The sequence below is a fragment of the Primulina eburnea genome, chromosome 12, assembly GCF_022965805.1.
Source record: "Primulina eburnea isolate SZY01 chromosome 12, ASM2296580v1, whole genome shotgun sequence".
NCBI classification, from domain to species: domain Eukaryota; kingdom Viridiplantae; phylum Streptophyta; class Magnoliopsida; order Lamiales; family Gesneriaceae; genus Primulina; species Primulina eburnea.
Window position 1 is genome coordinate 11341855 of NC_133112.1, and position 17935 is coordinate 11359789.

The following is a 17935-nucleotide window of genomic DNA, read 5'->3' on the forward strand; positions in this document are numbered from 1 at the left end:
GCTCGAGCTTGATTCGAGCTTTTATCATCTGGCTTGAGTTTGTCTCGTTTAAGATTGATAAAGCTCGAGCTCAAACTCGAGCTTTATTCGAGCTTTTATCATCAGGCTAGAATTCGACTTGTCTTGAAATTACTAAACTTGTGAAAAGCTCGAGTTCGACTCGTTAAAAGCTCGTTTATCATATTTAACAAGCCTGACTTGAGCTCGGCTCGTTTTCGAGCTCGTAAAACATACAATTGAGCTCGAATTTGAACTTGATTCGAGTTTTTTAAAATAAAATATATCTATGAAATAATTTTATATTAGACATACAAGTTTAACGTTTTATTAGTACTAATATTTTTATTTGTAAATTCAACAAATGAGTCAAGCTCGAGCTTACGAGCCACCTAAACGAGCCGAGTTCGAGCTCGCGAGCCTATTAATGAACATGTTTGCGAGCTCACGAGTCGAATACGCTTAGGCTTGAGCTTTGTTAGATTAAGTTGTCGAGCTCAAAATCGAGCTTGAGCTTGGTTTGATATGATTAACAAACGAACTCAAATAAGCTTTCTATCGAGCCGAGCTCCGAATAGCTCGCGAACGGTTTGATTTGTTTACATCCCTAGCTGTAAGTGTAGTTTTGAAAATTTCTATATCTTTATCTAAAGGAAAAACACACAATTTATTGTTTTGTGGCCCAACTTTTTAAATTCAGCCAAGACTTCAAAATTCTCATGTACGGCAGTGCTTGGGATGACCCTATTTTTAATACGGTAGGTAATAGTTAAATGTGAAACTAGAATGTGTAATTTTTAATTTTTTTAAAAAAACCATATAATACAAAATACTCTCTTTATTTTCCATGGATCGCCCTTATAGTAAAAACTGGATTAATATCATTACATCTATGCCTATGCAATTAGTATTGGACCGTAAACATATTTAAGGAAAAATACTGCTTACGACAAACACTCGCGTTGCGGCCCACTAAATCCTGCAATTGGGTGTGGCTGTATCTATACTCGGAAGAGGAGCTATGTTGGGGCAATTGGGTGTGGCTGTACCTGGGGGTGAGCAAGATTTCGATTAAATCGAATTAATCGATCGAATCGAGCCAATTCGAAAATTCGGTTCTGTTATTTCGGAAATTCGGTTTTCAAATTAAAAAATTCGGTTATATTGGTTCATTCGGTTCGGTTACGGTTTTCAAAATTTTGAAATCTGTTAACCGAATTAACCGATATAATAAATATTATTAGTCGATAAATTTTTTTTATTTCAATTTCTATAAATATTTTAATTTTTAATTTTAAAATCGATATAATATGTATTAATTGTGTTCAAATAAAACTTATATATTTTATATATTTGTTATGTGTGTGATTTTATGTTTTTATGCATTTGTGTAAAGTTTAGTGTTAAAAAAAATTACATATATAATTAAAGTTAAATCACAATTTTTTTTAAAAAACTAATCGGTTAATTCGGTCTTCGGTTTTCATTGGTTATGAAAATTAATTGTTTTCGGTCGGTTCGATTATGGCTAAATATTTTGGTTCGGTTTGGTTATGGCTAATTCGGCTCGATCGGTAACCGAATTAACCGAATGCTCACCCCAACTGTATCTATACTCGGGAGAGGAGCTTAGTGGATATTTGAATCAAAATTGATTTGAAATGATATCACCGTCAATCACACCCACGTTTTTCCTATCTCAACTTTCTTTCTTATTTGAAATTGAAATTAAAATTATATAAAAAATATGAACTGCTGTAATTGACTTAATTCCAAAGAAAATGAGACATTAAAATAAAACCAATAAGTTATGAAATTTTTTGGAATACATATACGACTCATGCATTCTGTACCAAAGGAGTGCATGCTGGAGTTATAAATTGATCCATAATCTTTCTACTAATTACCAAATACAAGACCTAAGCAGTCATTAGCAACAACACTTTTTTTTTTTTATCTGAAAAAACTAAAAACTTAAATTGAAAAGGTGACATCGACAAAAATTACGTTCTGAATATTAAAGCCACAGCGCTCCAGCTTCCTTAAGGAGTGGGACCAAAGTGCCATTGATATGCGAAGCCATAACTCTGTCCATTGCTCCGATGAGTTTTCCGCCGATAAAAACCACCGGCACGGCGGAGTTGCCTCCGAGCAGCCGTGTGAGGGCCTTCTCGATCTCTTTTCCCTTGGGATCTTGATCGATCTCGTAAACTGTAGGGCTGACTCCCATCCCACTGAACAGCCTTTTCACTGCATGGCACATACAGCACGTGCTGACGCTGAACACCACCACGGCGCTGCCGGAGGCAAGCCTCAGCACCGTCTCCATTGGCTCGGATGAAACATTGCCGCCGCCTCCACCACAAGAAGAGGATGAGTAGTAGCTTCGTGACTCCGATTGGCAGTGCATGATTTTAATATGTTAATTCTCCTCTTTCTAATTGCTTTCAAGAATTAAGGGAGAGCAAAAGCCCAGATAAAAGCTGCTGCAAAAAGGCAAGGAGTAGTGCGTAAAAAGGCAAGTATAGACGAAGCGGTATAGAAGGAGAAAAAAGTGGAACGTGTGTCCGAGGATTCTTCGGATTACGGATGATGTGTGAAATGATAACTAGGAAGACGATATTTATAGCGTGGGAATCGGCGTGGGGTTGCTTTCAGCTTTAAAAGTGTCTCTAACTATTAAGTTGGGAAAGCCAAATGTTTCTATATTTTAAAGAAAAAAGACTCCTCTTCTCATTGGTCATCTCACTGTTTGTTTAGAAAAAGAACAACGGACAAGTGAAAACAAGAACCAATTTACTACATAAGAATTGCAATGTGAAAAAATTTCGGGTGAAATATAGAAAAAGACAAAAATTTGTGTGAGACGGTCTCACGGACCGGATCGTATTTGTGAGATATATTTCTTATTTGAGTCATCCATTAAAAAGTATTATTTTTTATGTTAAATGTATTACTTTTTATTGTGAATATGGGTAGGTTGACCCGTCTCACAGATTAAGATCCGTGAGACAATCTCACATGAGACTCACTCTGTAGAAAATTAGCAAGTTAGATGATATAGTAATAACCTCTTATACATGCTGATGCACATCCAATATATATATGTGTGTGTGTGTGTGCTGCCAGCAGGGGGGGATGTCGGGGCTACTTGATGTGATGTATAATTAATGAGACAACCTTAGTAAATAATGCAAGCACTTTTAATTACAATTGATAGCTATGGCCACAGCCATTATGGTTTCCAACGCTCCTAGTGTCCCGACTTATTGTTCTAGCCGCATGTAATTCTAGCTTGATAGGAATGTGTTCAGGAAATCAACTTGTGTTTGGACTTTATTCAATTTTATATAAAAAATAATTTTTATTTTAATAATATTTTATAATTTTATCCAATTGTTATATTTTCTTTATTGATATACTCATACAAGGTGCATATATAAAGCTCTTGAATATACAATATGTAGGACGAGGTCTGTCTCTAAACATAAAATCATGAAAGTCATTAGCATATTGTATATTCTAAACTGATTTCTATTCGATTCAGTCGCATAAAATAAGGATAAAGATCGATCGATCTTAAGACTAGCATCTATGATGTAAATTTCATGCTTCATTAAAAATGACACCCAGAAAATACTCGGGTCATCCTAGAACTCTAACCGTACAGGGATCGGAAAGATAAGGGAAGCTAGAATAAGAACAAGCCCGGGTACATCCTTAGATTTGTAGTGACTAGGGAAGTTGATCAGACTAGCACATGTTCAAGTGAAATTGTAGTGACCCGTTCCAGAATCACCTACTAATCAGAACTTAAGCATGCAAAATTAACTGAATCAGGTAAAACAGCGGAAAAACAGTAATACAACCCAATCGAATCTGTAAGTACAAAATACTTAAACAACCAGATCGAACTAAATTCCAAGAACAAATACCAATAACTACAAGTCAACCTCTGCCAGCTCCCTGTCCACTCCCTCCTGGGCCGTCCAACCTGAGACCTGCCCCATCGAATAGGGTGTCCAAAACAGAGATAAACCGAGGACGTGAGCATAAAACGCTCAGCACCGAAAGCATGAGTATACAAGACTATGACATGCATGTATGAAAAATGTACTAGATACCAGGATCTGGGTATATCGAAATACTGCTCAGGTAAATGACGTCAAGGTATGTAGCACTCTGCGCCGTCGCACCAGGAGGTGGTTCCCATACCAAAATAAACCTGTGGATATACCGGTGACCTGACCACCGTCGGCCAACGGGGTCCAACCATCCACAAAAAACGAGGGCTGAGCACCCTCTCAACAGGCTATCTCAAAAATAGTCAGGCTCAACATGATTATGCAAATGTCGCATAATAAACCATGCATCATATGACAGATAATAATGCAACATATAAACATGCAACACATAGTAAAGCATACTCAATCCTGCTATCTCGGATAGTACTTTCGTACCTCAAATCAGTAGATCCTAGCAATCAGCCCTAGAATCAAGCCTGCGTCCGTAGTCAGCCCACTGATGCCGCTAGCTCCCAACTAGAGCACAGCTCCGCTACAAAACCAGTAGCTCCCCGCTAGTGCCTAAACCTCGGGAAAAGACTAGAAACCCATCAGAAACGACTAAAACGCTCTGGAACACTCGGAATTGGCGAGTAACAAATGAAGCCTCGCGCCTCTATTTATAGACAACGATCGGACGATCCGATCCTCTTCGGACGATCCGATCCACTTCGGACGATCCGAACCCTGTACCCTTCGGACCTTCCGAACCCTTATCGGACGATCCGAACCCTGCATGTCTTCCACGTGTCCAGACACCTGTCTTCGGACGATCCGAACCCTGATCGGACGATCCGAACTCTGCATGTCTTCCACGTGTCCAGCCACCTGTCTTCGGACGATCCGAACCCTTTTCGGACGATCCGAACCATATTCGGACGATCCGAACCCGGTTCGGTCCTTCCGATCTCACCGAAATATAATTAATCCAATAATTAACTCAAATTAGGCATCGGGATACTACATTCTCCCCCTCTAAAAAGGATTTCGTCCGCGAAATCGAGTCTGAAGAATGACAATTCTGAACAACAATACATTCAACTTAAGAATGAATTACAACTGAAAGCACAACTGAAATTACAATCATAACTGAAAATACTACAACTAGAACAACTCTGGATGCTCTGACCGCATGCGACTCTCTAGTTCCCAAGTAGCTTCTTCAGTACCTCGGCGCTGCCACTGCACTAAGACAAGAAGAATAGTCTTATTCCGCAATACCTTATCCTTCCGGTCTAAGATCGAAACCGGTCTTTCTACAAAAGACAAATCCGGATTCAGCTGAATTTCTGCTGGATGCAAAACATGAGACTCATCCGCTACGTATCGTCTCAACAAGGACACATGAAACACATTGTGAACACTAGACAGATACGGTGGCAAAGCTAATCTGTAGGCCAAATCTCCCACACATTCTAAGATCTCAAAAGGACCAATGAATCTCGGAGATAGCTTACCTTTGAGTCCAAATCTCAGAATCCTCCGAAAAGGTGATACCTTGAGAAACACTTTCTCACCTGCATCAAAATGAAGAGGTCTGCGCTTGGTGTTCGCATAACTCGCTTGTCGATCCTGAGCAGTCTTAATCCGCTGTTTGATCACAAGAACTTTATCCATGGCCTGCTGAATCAATTCTGGACCCTCGACCTGTCGTTCTCCGACTTCCTCCCAGAACAGAGGAGTACGACAACGTCGACCATACAATGCTTCAAACGGAGACATACCAATACTCCTATGAAAACTGTTGTTGTATGCAAACTCTATCAGTGGCAGATGATCCTGCCAAGCTGGCCCGAAATCCATCACACAAGATCTCAACATATCCTCAAGAGTACGAATAGTCCTCTCTGACTGACCGTCAGTCTCTGGGTGATATGCAGTACTCAAACTCAAGGTAGTGCCCAAAGCTTGCTGAAAGCTGCCCCAAAATCTAGATGTAAATCGAGGATCTCTGTCACTAACGATACTCACGGGCACACCATGAAACCGTACAATCTCCTGAATGTACAACCGTGCCATCCGAAAAAAAAGTGAAATCTCTGTTATATGGAAGAAAATGGGCAGACTTAGTAAGCCGATCCACTACCACCCAGATAGCATCTCTATTCCCCACAGACATAGGCAAGTGAGTCACGAAGTCCATCGTGATATGCTCCCACTTCCACTCCGGAATAGGAAGATTCTGCAACAAACCTCCAGGTCGTCGATACTCAGCCTTCACCTGCTGACAGACAAGGCACTTGGAGACATACTGATAAACATTACGTTTCATACCTTTCCACCAAAATCGAGTCCTCAAATCCTTATACATCTTGTTGCTCCCTGGATGAACACTCAACTTGCTACGATGAGCCTGGGACAAAATCTCCTCCCTCAAAGTGTCATCTTCTGGTACAACAACACGACCAGATAAGCACAAAAGACCCTCGGACTGATAGTGGAATCCAGAAGTATTATCTCCATCAGCCAACCGAGCTAATTTCTGAACCTTAGAATCAGACATCTGAGCATCTCTAATCCGAGAATACAAAACTGGCTCGGACAAAATAGTAGCTATACGGATACTCTCTGTTCCCTTCCGATGCTTACAATTGAATCCCATCGAACAGAAATCCTGAATAATCCCAGATACAGCACAAGTCTGAAGAGCAGATAATCTCACCTTGCGACTAAGAGCATCGGCCGTGAGATTCGCAGATCCTGGATGATACTTGATCTTACAATCGTAATCCTTGAGTAGATCCATCCAACGACGCTGACGCATGTTCAACTCAGCCTGAGTGAACAGCTACTTCAAACTCTTATGATCAGTGAAGATCTCAAATCGCTCACCATACAGATAATGGCGCCAGATTTTCAAAGCAAAAACGATCGCTGCTAATTCCAGATCATGAACAGGATAGTTTTCTTCATGAGGCTTTAACTGTCTCGACGCATAAGCAATCACATGCTCATTCTGCATCAGAACACACCCTAGTCCCTGTAAAGAGGCATCGGTGTAAACACTGAAACCACCAGATCCAGACGGTAAAGCCAAAACAGGCGCAGATGTCAAACGTCTGCGAAGTTCCAAGAAACTCTCTTCGCACTCTGATGTCCACTCAAATGAAACATCTTTCCGAGTGAGCTGAGTGAGTGGCTTAGCAATCTGAGAGAAGTTGACAATGAAACGGCGATAATACCCAGCCAATCCCAGAAAACTGCGGATCTCGGCTACTGTCGTCGGATGCGACCAGTTCAATACCGCTTCCACCTTGCTTGGGTCAACTGAAACTCCCTTGCTAGAAATGACATGACCAAGGAATACAACCCTGTCAATCCAAAACTCACATTTACTCAACTTCGCATAAAGCTGATTCTCGCGAAGTGTCTGTAAAATAATCCTTAAGTGTTGTACGTGTTCTTGCTGATCATGCGAATAGATTAAGATATCATCTATAAACACCACAACAAACTTATCCAAGAATTCCCGAAAAACCCGATTCTTCAGATCCATAAAAACTGCTGGTGCATTCGTCACCCCAAAAGGCATAACCAGAAACTCATAATGCCCATACCGGGTCCTGAATGCAGTCTTCGATATATCTCCCTGATGAACTCGAAGCTGATGATAACCAGACCTTAAATCAATCTTGGAATACACAGAGGTACCTTGTAGTTGATCAAATAAATCATCAATCCGTGGCAACGGATACTTATTCTTTATCGTAGCACGATTCAACTGCCGATAATCTATGCAGAGCCGCATAGAACCATCCTTCTTTTTGACAAAAAGAACTGGTGCTCCCCACGGGGACACACTGGGTCGAATATACCCCTTGTCAAGAAGATCCTGCAACTGCTGTTTCAATTCTTGCATCTCCGATGGAGCTAAACGATAAGGAGCTCTAGAGATTGGTGCCGTGCCTGGCACTAAATCAATGCCGAAATCCACTTCCCGAACGGGAGGAAAACCAGGAATCTCCTCGGGAAAAACATCCGGAAAATCGCAAACCACTGGAATGTCACTGATACCGACACTAACTGCGGACGAATCAATAGCATAGATAAGGTAGCCTTCCCCGCCCGACTCTAAAGCACGACAGGCTTTCAGAGCAGAAACCACGGGCATCGGGGGTCGCGCTCCCTCTCCATAGAAAAACCAACTGTCGCCCTCAACTGGACGAAACTGCACAAACTTTTGATAACAGTCCACAGTAGCTCTAAACACAGTCAGCACATCTATTCCCAGAATGCAATCAAAATCCTCCATCGCAAGAATCATCAAATTAGCAGTTAAAACATTACCCTCAAACTCTAGAGGACAACCCAAAACTAGACGTTTAGCTAGCACCGAATGACCCATCGGCGTGGAAACAGATACCACAACGTCCAAAGAAGTGAAAGGTAACTTATGACGCTTAGCAAATCTCGCAGATATGAATGAATGCGATGCACCAGTATCAATGAGAACGTAAGCAGGTAATCCACATAATAAAAACACACCTGCGATAACTCTCTCGTTCTCCTCAGCCGCCTGATCCTGGTTAAGAGCAAAGACCTGCCCTTGAGTACGCGGTCGGAGGTTAGAACCCTGAGTAGACTGTCCCTGCTGTGGCCTCTGATGAACTGAAGCCTGAGAACCAGATCCTGATCCTCCGCCCGTCTGTGGACAATCTCTCTTCATGTGGCCCATCTCACCGCACTTGTAACAAGTACCCGCAACCTTGCGACAACGCTCCGTCGGATGATCCTTCCCGCAGTGCTGACACGGGCCCCTCTTCTTCCCAAAATGGTGAACTCCTCCAGATCCAGAGGAAGAAGAAGTAGATCCAGCTTTCTTGAATGCTTGGGCGCGGGGACCCAAAGAACTAGTAGGACGAGCAGACTGCATGGCTCGACCTCTCAGCAAACTGCCCTCAGCCTGGCGACAACGATTCACAAGGCCCTCATACGATGTCGGATCATCGCAGACAACAACCCGATCATAAATCTCCTGATTGAGGCCCTGAAGAAAATGGTTATACTTGGCCATAGCATTGTCACTGACATGCGGAACATACGGAAGCAACTCAAAGAACTTCTGCTGATACTCATCAACAGACAAACTTCCCTGCTTCAGATTGATCAACTCAATCGCCTTGGTCTGCAGAAGAGCTGGCGGAAAGTAAAGCAACATGAAAGCGGCTCGGAAATCGGCCCAAAGAACTCGACCCTGTCGCTGAACTATCGGTGCAGAGGTAGACCTCCACCACTTGCGCGCACCACCCTCCAGCAAGAAATCAAGGGTATCAATCTGCTGCTCCGCCGAGCACTGAAAAGTCTTGAAGCAGCTCTCCATCCTCTCAAGCCAGTTCTCCGCAACATCCGGAGTCTCACCGCCCGAAAGAGGATTCGGCCCCATCTGCAAGAACCGATGCATACTAAAACTTCGAGGCTCATCACGACGGTGTTGACGACGTTCTCGATGCTCTCGACGACGCTCCCGATCGTCGTGGTCTCCCCAGCGTCCAACGCTGCCATGACTACTAGAATCGTCGTCAAAACCAGACATCTTTTAGCTACAAAAGTTACCAGAGATTAAACCCAAAAGAACAGTTCTAAATCCCAAAATCTTGATGCATGCTCTGATACCATAAATGTAGTGACCCGTTCCAGAATCACCTACTAATCAGAACTTAAGCATGCAAAATTAACTGAATCAGGTAAAACAGCGAAAAAACAGTAATACAACCCAATCGAATCTGTAAGTACAAAATACTTAAACAACCAGATCGAACTAAATTCCAAGAACAAATACCAATAACTAAAAGTCAACCTCTGCCAGCTCCCTGTCCACTCCCTCCTGGGCCGTCCAACCTGAGACCTGCCCCATCGAATAGGGTGTCCAAAACAGAGATAAACCGAGGATGTGAGCATAAAACGCTCAGCACCGAAAGCATGAGTATACAAGACTATGACATGCATGTATGCAAAATGTACTGGATACCAGGATCTGGGTATATCGAAATACTGCTCAGGTAAATGACGTCAAGGTATGTAGCACTCTGCGCCGTCGCACCAGGAGGTGGCTCCCATACCAAAATAAACCTGTGGATATACCGGTGACCTGACCACCGTCGGCCAACGGGGTCCAACCATCCACAACAAACGAGGGCTGAGCACCCTCTCAACAGACTATCTCAAAAATAGTCAGGCTCAACATGATTATGCAAATGCCGCATAATAAACCATGCATCATATGACAGATAATAATGCAACATATAAACATGCAACACATAGTAAAGCATACTCAATCCTGCTATCTCGGATAGTACTTTCGTACCTCAAATCAGTAGATTCTAGCAATCAGCCCTAGAATCAAGTCTGCGTCCGTAGTCAGCCCACTGATGCCGCTAGCTCCCAACTAGAGCACAGCTCCGCTACAAAACCAGTAGCTCCCCGCTAGTGCCTAAACCTCGGGAAAAGACTAGAAACCCATCAGAAACGACTAAAACGCTCTGGAACACTCGGAATTGGCGAGTAACAAATGAAGCCTCGCGCCTCTATTTATAGACAACGATCGGACGATCCGATCCTCTTCGGACGATCCGATCCACTTCGGACGATCCGAACCCTGTACCCTTCGGACCTTCCGAACCCTTATCGGACGATCCGAACCCTGCATGTCTTCCACGTGTCCAGACACCTGTCTTCGGACGATCCGAACCCTGATCGAACGATCCGAACTCTGCATGTCTTCCACGTGTCCAGCCACCTGTCTTCGGACGATCCGAACCCTTTTCGGACGATCCGAACCATATTCGGACGATCCGAACCCGGTTCGGTCCTTCCGATCTCACCGAAATATAATTAATCCAATAATTAACTCAAATTAGGCATCGGGATACTACAGAAATGGGGCTCTCAGCTTAGCCAGGTAGTGTAATACGACTAAGAAGATAGGGCCTCACACTAGAATCATCTCCTTGAGCACCTCGGTACATTTGTCATTTCTAGATCCATAGATATGAGATACTATGCACTACAACAAAATGCATCGTAGGTTATTTAAAACTGTTGTAATTGGCAGTGTTGTTTAAAGTGCGTTTAATGACAACAGTTTTATAACGACGGTTTTTGACTAAGCCGTCGTTAATTAGTGACAGTTTAAGTTATACTGTCGCTACAATTAGTGACGGTTGTTGACTAAACCATCAATTAGCGACGATTTAGAAAAACACCATCACTAATTAACCCGTCGCTAATTTTTTAACTAAAATTAAAAAAATTACTTTTATAATTATCTTTCTAAGCTAATAAAATTAATGATTTTTACTAACACTTAGAAATTTACCAATAATTGAAGCGAAAAGACTTACCTTAAATCAAAACTAAAATCATATAAGAGAGACAATTTATCGTATATGTGGAAGGTGTGGAGGAAAATGGATCGAACATGCGAGTATTTATAGATAATTTGCGACGATTTTTGGTAAAACTGTCACTCATAAACCATTATATCAGTGTAACCGTCACTATTAGCGACGATTAAGAAAATATTGTCGCTATTGGCAATGGTTTTTGTTTAAACAGTCGTTATTTTAAAAATAACAACGTTTTAATAAAATCTTCGAAAATTTTAAAATAGCGGCGGTTCAAAAACCGTTGTCGTTTCTCCAAAAAAACATGCTAATCTACAATGGTTCACTAAAACCATTGTCATTTCTCCAAAAACACACGCTAATCCATAATGGTTTTCTGTTGTGGTTTCTCCAAAAAAACACGTTAATTCACAATAGTTTTTTAAAACCGTTGTCGTTTGTCCAAAAAACGCGATAATCCACAACGGTTTTTGTTAAAATCGTTGTTAAAAGTAATAACACAATGGTTTTCAATAAAACCGTTGTCTTTTGAGTGTTGTTGAAGTCATATTTTCTTGTAGTGATGTCTCGAAATCATTAGCTTGACAATCAGCACCCATGACAACACCAGAAAAGTATGGGTCCCCATGCCTACTGACAAGGACAGAGCTCGGGCAGTTTTCAGACGACGGACGTGGGCACATGTCTAATCTGGAATAGTGTCCAAGCATCAAAGTTGACGTCATCTTCTCCCCTATAAATACACATGTTTTCTCATTCATGTGGGGGATGAGATTGCATTCTACTACACTCAATAAATTCTCTCTCTATTCAGTGAGTAATATATTGACTTGAGAGTCGAAGTTTCCACACCTGAAACCCTTTCGGCGCCTCCACTGACAATGTCTTGTTGAATGTGTACAGATCGTCTGACCCGAGCTCATCCTACTAGGTCAATGGTACTCATAGGCCAGGACAGGCCACCAGAGCTCAACCCATAAGGTCAGGCTAGGCCAGGCCACACAAGCTAATCTTATCAGGCCAAGCCACTCGGGCTCATCCCACCAATCCAGGGCAGGACACCCGGGCTCATCCTCTAATGCCAGGTCACCCAGGCTCATCTCACCAGGACAGGCCCATCCCACTAGGTCAGGACACCTGGTCTCATACCATGATGCGAAGCCACGCTCATCCCATCAAGTAAAAAACCTTCACAGTGAAAGTACACATCTCCGCCCTATAGATTTCTCATCCAGCTCACCCAATCTACCTGTGCATCATCCTTGGTGCCGTCTGTGGGAAATCTGATCTATAGACATAGATATGGTTTCGATTAAAAAATAAGTCCGACCAGCCCAGCACTAAAATTTTATCTATGGCTCTTCATATAGGCTCGAATTTTTGCATCTATTTTTGGATTGGCATGGAAGGGCATTTGACTATACATTCAAGAGGATACATCTATATTGGTCATTTAATTCTACTCAACTCAGAAATTTCACTAAACAATAAATGAGTTCGTATTCAGGATTTCCTGGTTAATGTTTCTTTTTTAAAAAAAACTAACCCAGCAGAAGATATAGGAAAGTTAAAAGGCTAGGAGTTTTGAGGCCCTGACACTTTACCTTATATAGGCTCGGGAGGCATGAGGCACCAGCGTCCTATCAATGCCCTGAGTTTTGAAGCCCCTCAATTTATCTTATATAGGCCCGGAAGGCATGAGGTCACGACTTTTTATAAAAGATCAGGAGTTTTGAAGCTCTAACAATTTATCTTATATATGCCCGAGAGGCATGAGACCCCGGCTTCCTGTCAAGGCACGGGAGTTTCGAATCCCCATCACTTTATTTTATATAGGACCAGGAGGCATGAGGATCTGACTTCCTATAAATCCGGAAGTTTTGAGGCCCATACACTTTATCTTATATAGATCGGGGAGGTATGAGGCCCCAGATTCCAATCAAAGCCCGGGATTTTGAGTCTCCAGAACTTTATGCTCCTATAAAAGCCCGGGAGTTTTGAGGCCCTGACACTTTATTCTTCCTATCAAAGCCCAAGAGTTTTGAGGCCCCAACAATTTATCTTTTCTATCAAAGCACGATAGTTTTGAGGCCCCAACATTTTATCCTTCCTATCAGGGCTCGGGATTCTTGAGTCCCCAATACTTAATATTTCCTAAAAAACCAAGAGGTCTTGCCACCTTATCTTTACTAACCAAGTATTATTGACTTAATATGGCCTGGATACTTTTTGATATTTAAAAAAGTTCTCAAAACTTTGAATTTCATCTACCAAAGTGTCTGAGTTTATCCAGGCTCTCGAGCCCAGCAGCTTTGTCATCCACCCCTCCTGTCACTTCCTCGTCCTTGAGAAGTGAATAGATAGCCAGTAAAAATCTAAAAAGCCTTCTTTGTCCGCTTGGAGAAGGTTGACCTCTTCAAATTGTTCTCGGCAATTATCAAACCCGGTCTTGAAGAAGGTCTTCGACCACTGCTCTAAACACTTGTAACTGTAGGAAGGAAGTCCGCCATTCCTCCTCGGACCACCGTGGTGCAGCCAAGGCAAAGTATGCTTCCATGGCCTGGGCTGCTCAACTATCAAGCTCATCAACCAATTATTGGGCCCGCGCCTCTGAAGCGAGTAGCTCACTCTTCATAATGTCTGCCCTGGCACGGGCCACCTCAAACTTGTCCTAGGTCTCCCTCAGGCTCGACTGGGCCACCTCCAACCACTAGTAAGCACCTCCGCAGTTAGCGTCAGCTTAGTCACGACCTCATCATGAAACATTCGAGCCTGCTTCAGTTCACCCGTGACCTGCTTGTGGAGTTCATTGGAAGCTCGAGCCTGACTTGCCTCTTGCTTGGCCATGGAAGCAATTTCTTCATAGGCAGCTACAGGATTCGAAGGCCCAGGGTAAACAAAAGTTTAGTTAGAAAAATTTCCCGGAAGATGGGCCTACTCAGCTGGAGAAGTGATACTCTTCACAAGTTGACCTCTGCAGAGGATACCTCATCTTAGAAAAGGTTTCCCCTGGCTCCTCACGAACTTGGCTGATTGTGCTCAGGGGGAATTTGAGTGGAGGAAGGGGAATGAAGTCTCAAACCATTCTCCATCATTGCCCTTACCCGAGTCTTGTTAGCAAGTCTCTCTTTGGTTGCCTCTGCCTCAGTAACTACCCGGGCTTCACTGGTTGCCTTCGTGCTAATGCTTTCTTCTCTGCAGCAGCTTTCTGGGCAGCCCACTTCTTTTCCTCGGTCGCTTCTAAGCATGCTGTTTTTGGCAGAAGTTTCCTGCAACTCAAGATTATTTGCAAAATGAAAGTATTAGCAATAGAATATTAAAAGTAAGATAGGGAGGAAAACGGTACCAGTTTGAGCACCCGATGTGTCGAATTCATCAATCACCCTGTTTATGAGGTCCTCATCCCAGGTACCCAACAAATACGCTAGAAGATTCTCCTTGGTAACAAAAAGAGAAGAGGATAATTTACGTCTTTCCACATGCTCTTGGCTCTGGATATAGGGTTCTTCATATTTGTATGCCCTAGGAAGTTCTGGTAGGGCAAGGAAACTAGAAAAAGTGCCTATTGGACACTTAGGATGGGATGGAAGATTAACGAAGAAGAACCGGCCTTTGCATCACTTCAAAGAATAAGGGATATCATCAAGAAACTTTTGTAGATACGGGCAGTTAGAGAAAAAGTACTCTGGTTAAACATGAAAATAAAATAATACTGAAGGATAAGAGGGTTGATAAGGAGGTTGTTCATTTTGAAAATCACGTAGGCTAAAGCCATAATGCGAAAGGGGTTTGGGCGAGTTGGTCTATAGGGAACCCAAAAATTGGACCATCTCGATATGGAAGGTGGGGATGGGGAACTGTAAGTCACCATGGATCTGATCCCCAAAAAAAGTGTAATAATCTGATCCCTCTGTAGTTTTATGAAGATCAAACAGATTGTTTATAAATAAGTTTATAAGTGGATTCTATATATTGGAAGTTGTGGAATTTAGCTTAAATTCTAATTAAGTAAGGAGAGTGAAACTGAATGTTTTAGTGAAGAATTTCACAAAACTTGCAACTTTCAAAAATGAATAGCTGGAAACTTTGAATTTTTTTTTCATTATTTGGACAAGATTTGTACTCTCGATACAATATTTGTGTGTGTGTGTGTGTAAAATCATTACTAAGATTTGACTATGCATGATATTTTCAAAAATAAAAAATATTATGTGAGAATTTTAAATAATAAAAATATAGAATCCTGATTCTGGGAAAATCTTGAAAGGGTTAAACTCTTAGAATAAAAGATAAGAAATGTGTTCAATGGTTGATCACAAATTAAAATTCACCTAATCAAGAAGATCAAGAAAATCTACACCTAGGTTCTACAACTTCTTTTTCTCCTCCAAAACTTGGGCATGCAAATTGATATAGAGTTAAGAAGGCAATTCTCTACTAAGTTGAATGGTGAATTTAGAAACATTGATCGACCATGATGGCATATTTGAATTATCAGACATTAACTCTCTTAATACATGTGAATCTTTTTTGAAAGGAAAGAAGACAAAAGCTCCTTTTCGAGCGGAAAATGGAACGTGCACATGATATATTGAATTTGATCCATACAGTTTTGTGTAGCCCACCGAGTGTTAGCACAAGACATGGGCATTATTAATTCATTACTTTTACTGATGACTTCTTGAGGTATGAATATGTGTATTTGATGAAATACGAGCCTGAAGCATTTGAAAGATTCAAAAAATTCAGAGTTGGAGTAGAGAAACAATTAGGAAATAATATTTAAACACTCTGATCTCAACGATGTTGAGAATATCCAAATAATTCTATTAGATATTACTTCTATTATCCAAATGAAACAAAATTGTGTTTCAATGAAATTCATGTGTGCTTGTAACACATCTACCTTTGCTTCATCTAATTTAAAAACAAAATAGATGGAGTATGCCGAAGTTTTAAAGTATCCAGTGGTTTAAAAACAAAAATAATTTAAAAATTACGTCGAGAAGAAAAATTAGAGAGCCTATAGATTGAATGGAAGTGTAAGCGAATATAAGGAAAAAATAGAACTTCTGTATCATTGAAGCATAAAAGGTCCTCTCTCTAAATTGGAAGAAAGTCATGATAAGTTTGATTAGATTTTTAAAAGTAAGTTAATGCGACTACATCATCTTTTGGATATATCTTGTAAGTTGAGAGAGGGGAAAAAGGCTTCTATCTTACTGATTATTTTTTTATGCTAAAAGTATTATTTTTTATTGTGAATATGGGTAGGGTTGACCCGTCTCACAGATTAGTATCCGTGAGACGGTCTCACATGAGACCCACTCTAAAAACAAATGTATTTTTAGCTAAAACAAAATTTGAGAGATTATTTGATCATTTAAAACATAAAAATTAAAATAATGTTGGGTGCAATAATTGTTCTTTCTTGGTAAAGCGATCGAACTGTGGTGCTTGAGCTGCTACGTGGTTTAAAAGATTTGAGTTGTACCATTACCGCCAGCTATAGCTTTTGGTAAAGCGGCAAGCGCTCGGTCCTACAATTGGTATCAAAGCCAAGTTCACGAGTTCGATTCCAATTTATTGCAAGGAGTGCAATTATTGAGAAGGAGATTGTTAGGTGCAATAATTGTCCTTGCTTGGTAGAGCGATCGAACTGTGATGCTTGAGCTGCTGTGCGGTTTAAAAGATTTGAGTTGCACCATTACCACTAGCTATATCTTTTGGTAAAGCGCTTGTCCTACAAATAAAATGTTCGATAGTAAGTTAGTTAAGGGAACTGGATTTTTTAAACAACTTATAAATTGTCGAACCAAGTTATATTTCTCTATAACTTTTAAGCTATAAAATAATTTAGAAAATGTTTAAAAAAATCGTGGTCCTCGCAGAAGTTTTCATATTTTTAATTTCTTCTGTGTAAAACCAAGATTCATAAGCATGACGAAATAAAATAGGTCGTGTGTGAATGCATTCCTTCAATTAATGCACGATATTATGTCAACAGATAATAACTATTATTATAAATAATAAATAATAGAACAATGTACGGACATCTATCATTTATGTATCGCAAATCCAATTGATAATAACAACAACAACAATAATAATAATAATAATAATAATAATAATAATATACGGGCATTTATGTTTGGAAAATCGTATGTCTGATCTTAGCTTGCCGTCAATTAATGTTTATGGCGCAGCGACTTAATGCAATTGTCGTAGCCAGCCGTCAATAAAGTTACATCAGTAAGTGCATTACAATAAATGGTAAGCTTTAATTCAATAGCAATTTTTTAAAAAGTAAAATGCCATCGTAATCTTTCGGAACACGGTCTTTATTGGTAACTAGCTATATATTTTGCTGACGCGGCATGTGTGTACAATTTTTTTTTTATTATCGAGAGATTAAAATGAAATTTGACAAATTAACAATCGACTAAAGTATTATTTGAATTGTTGTAATTAAAAATAAAAATAAAAGTGTTGTAAAAATTAAAAATAAAAATAAAAACAAAAGTTTAATAT

At 40.8% G+C, this 17935-nt stretch overlaps 1 protein-coding gene across 1 annotated transcript; it reads right to left on the reverse strand.

Moving 5' to 3' along the window:
* Positions 1–1854: 1854 nt before the first annotated feature.
* On the reverse strand, positions 1855–2574 carry LOC140807891 (glutaredoxin-C1-like). Its single transcript, XM_073164849.1, has one exon. It carries the CDS (start codon positions 2405–2407, stop codon positions 2015–2017), a length of 393 nt encoding a protein of 130 aa, XP_073020950.1. The 5' UTR covers positions 2408–2574; the 3' UTR covers positions 1855–2014.
* Between the last annotated feature and the right edge of the window lie 15361 nt (positions 2575–17935).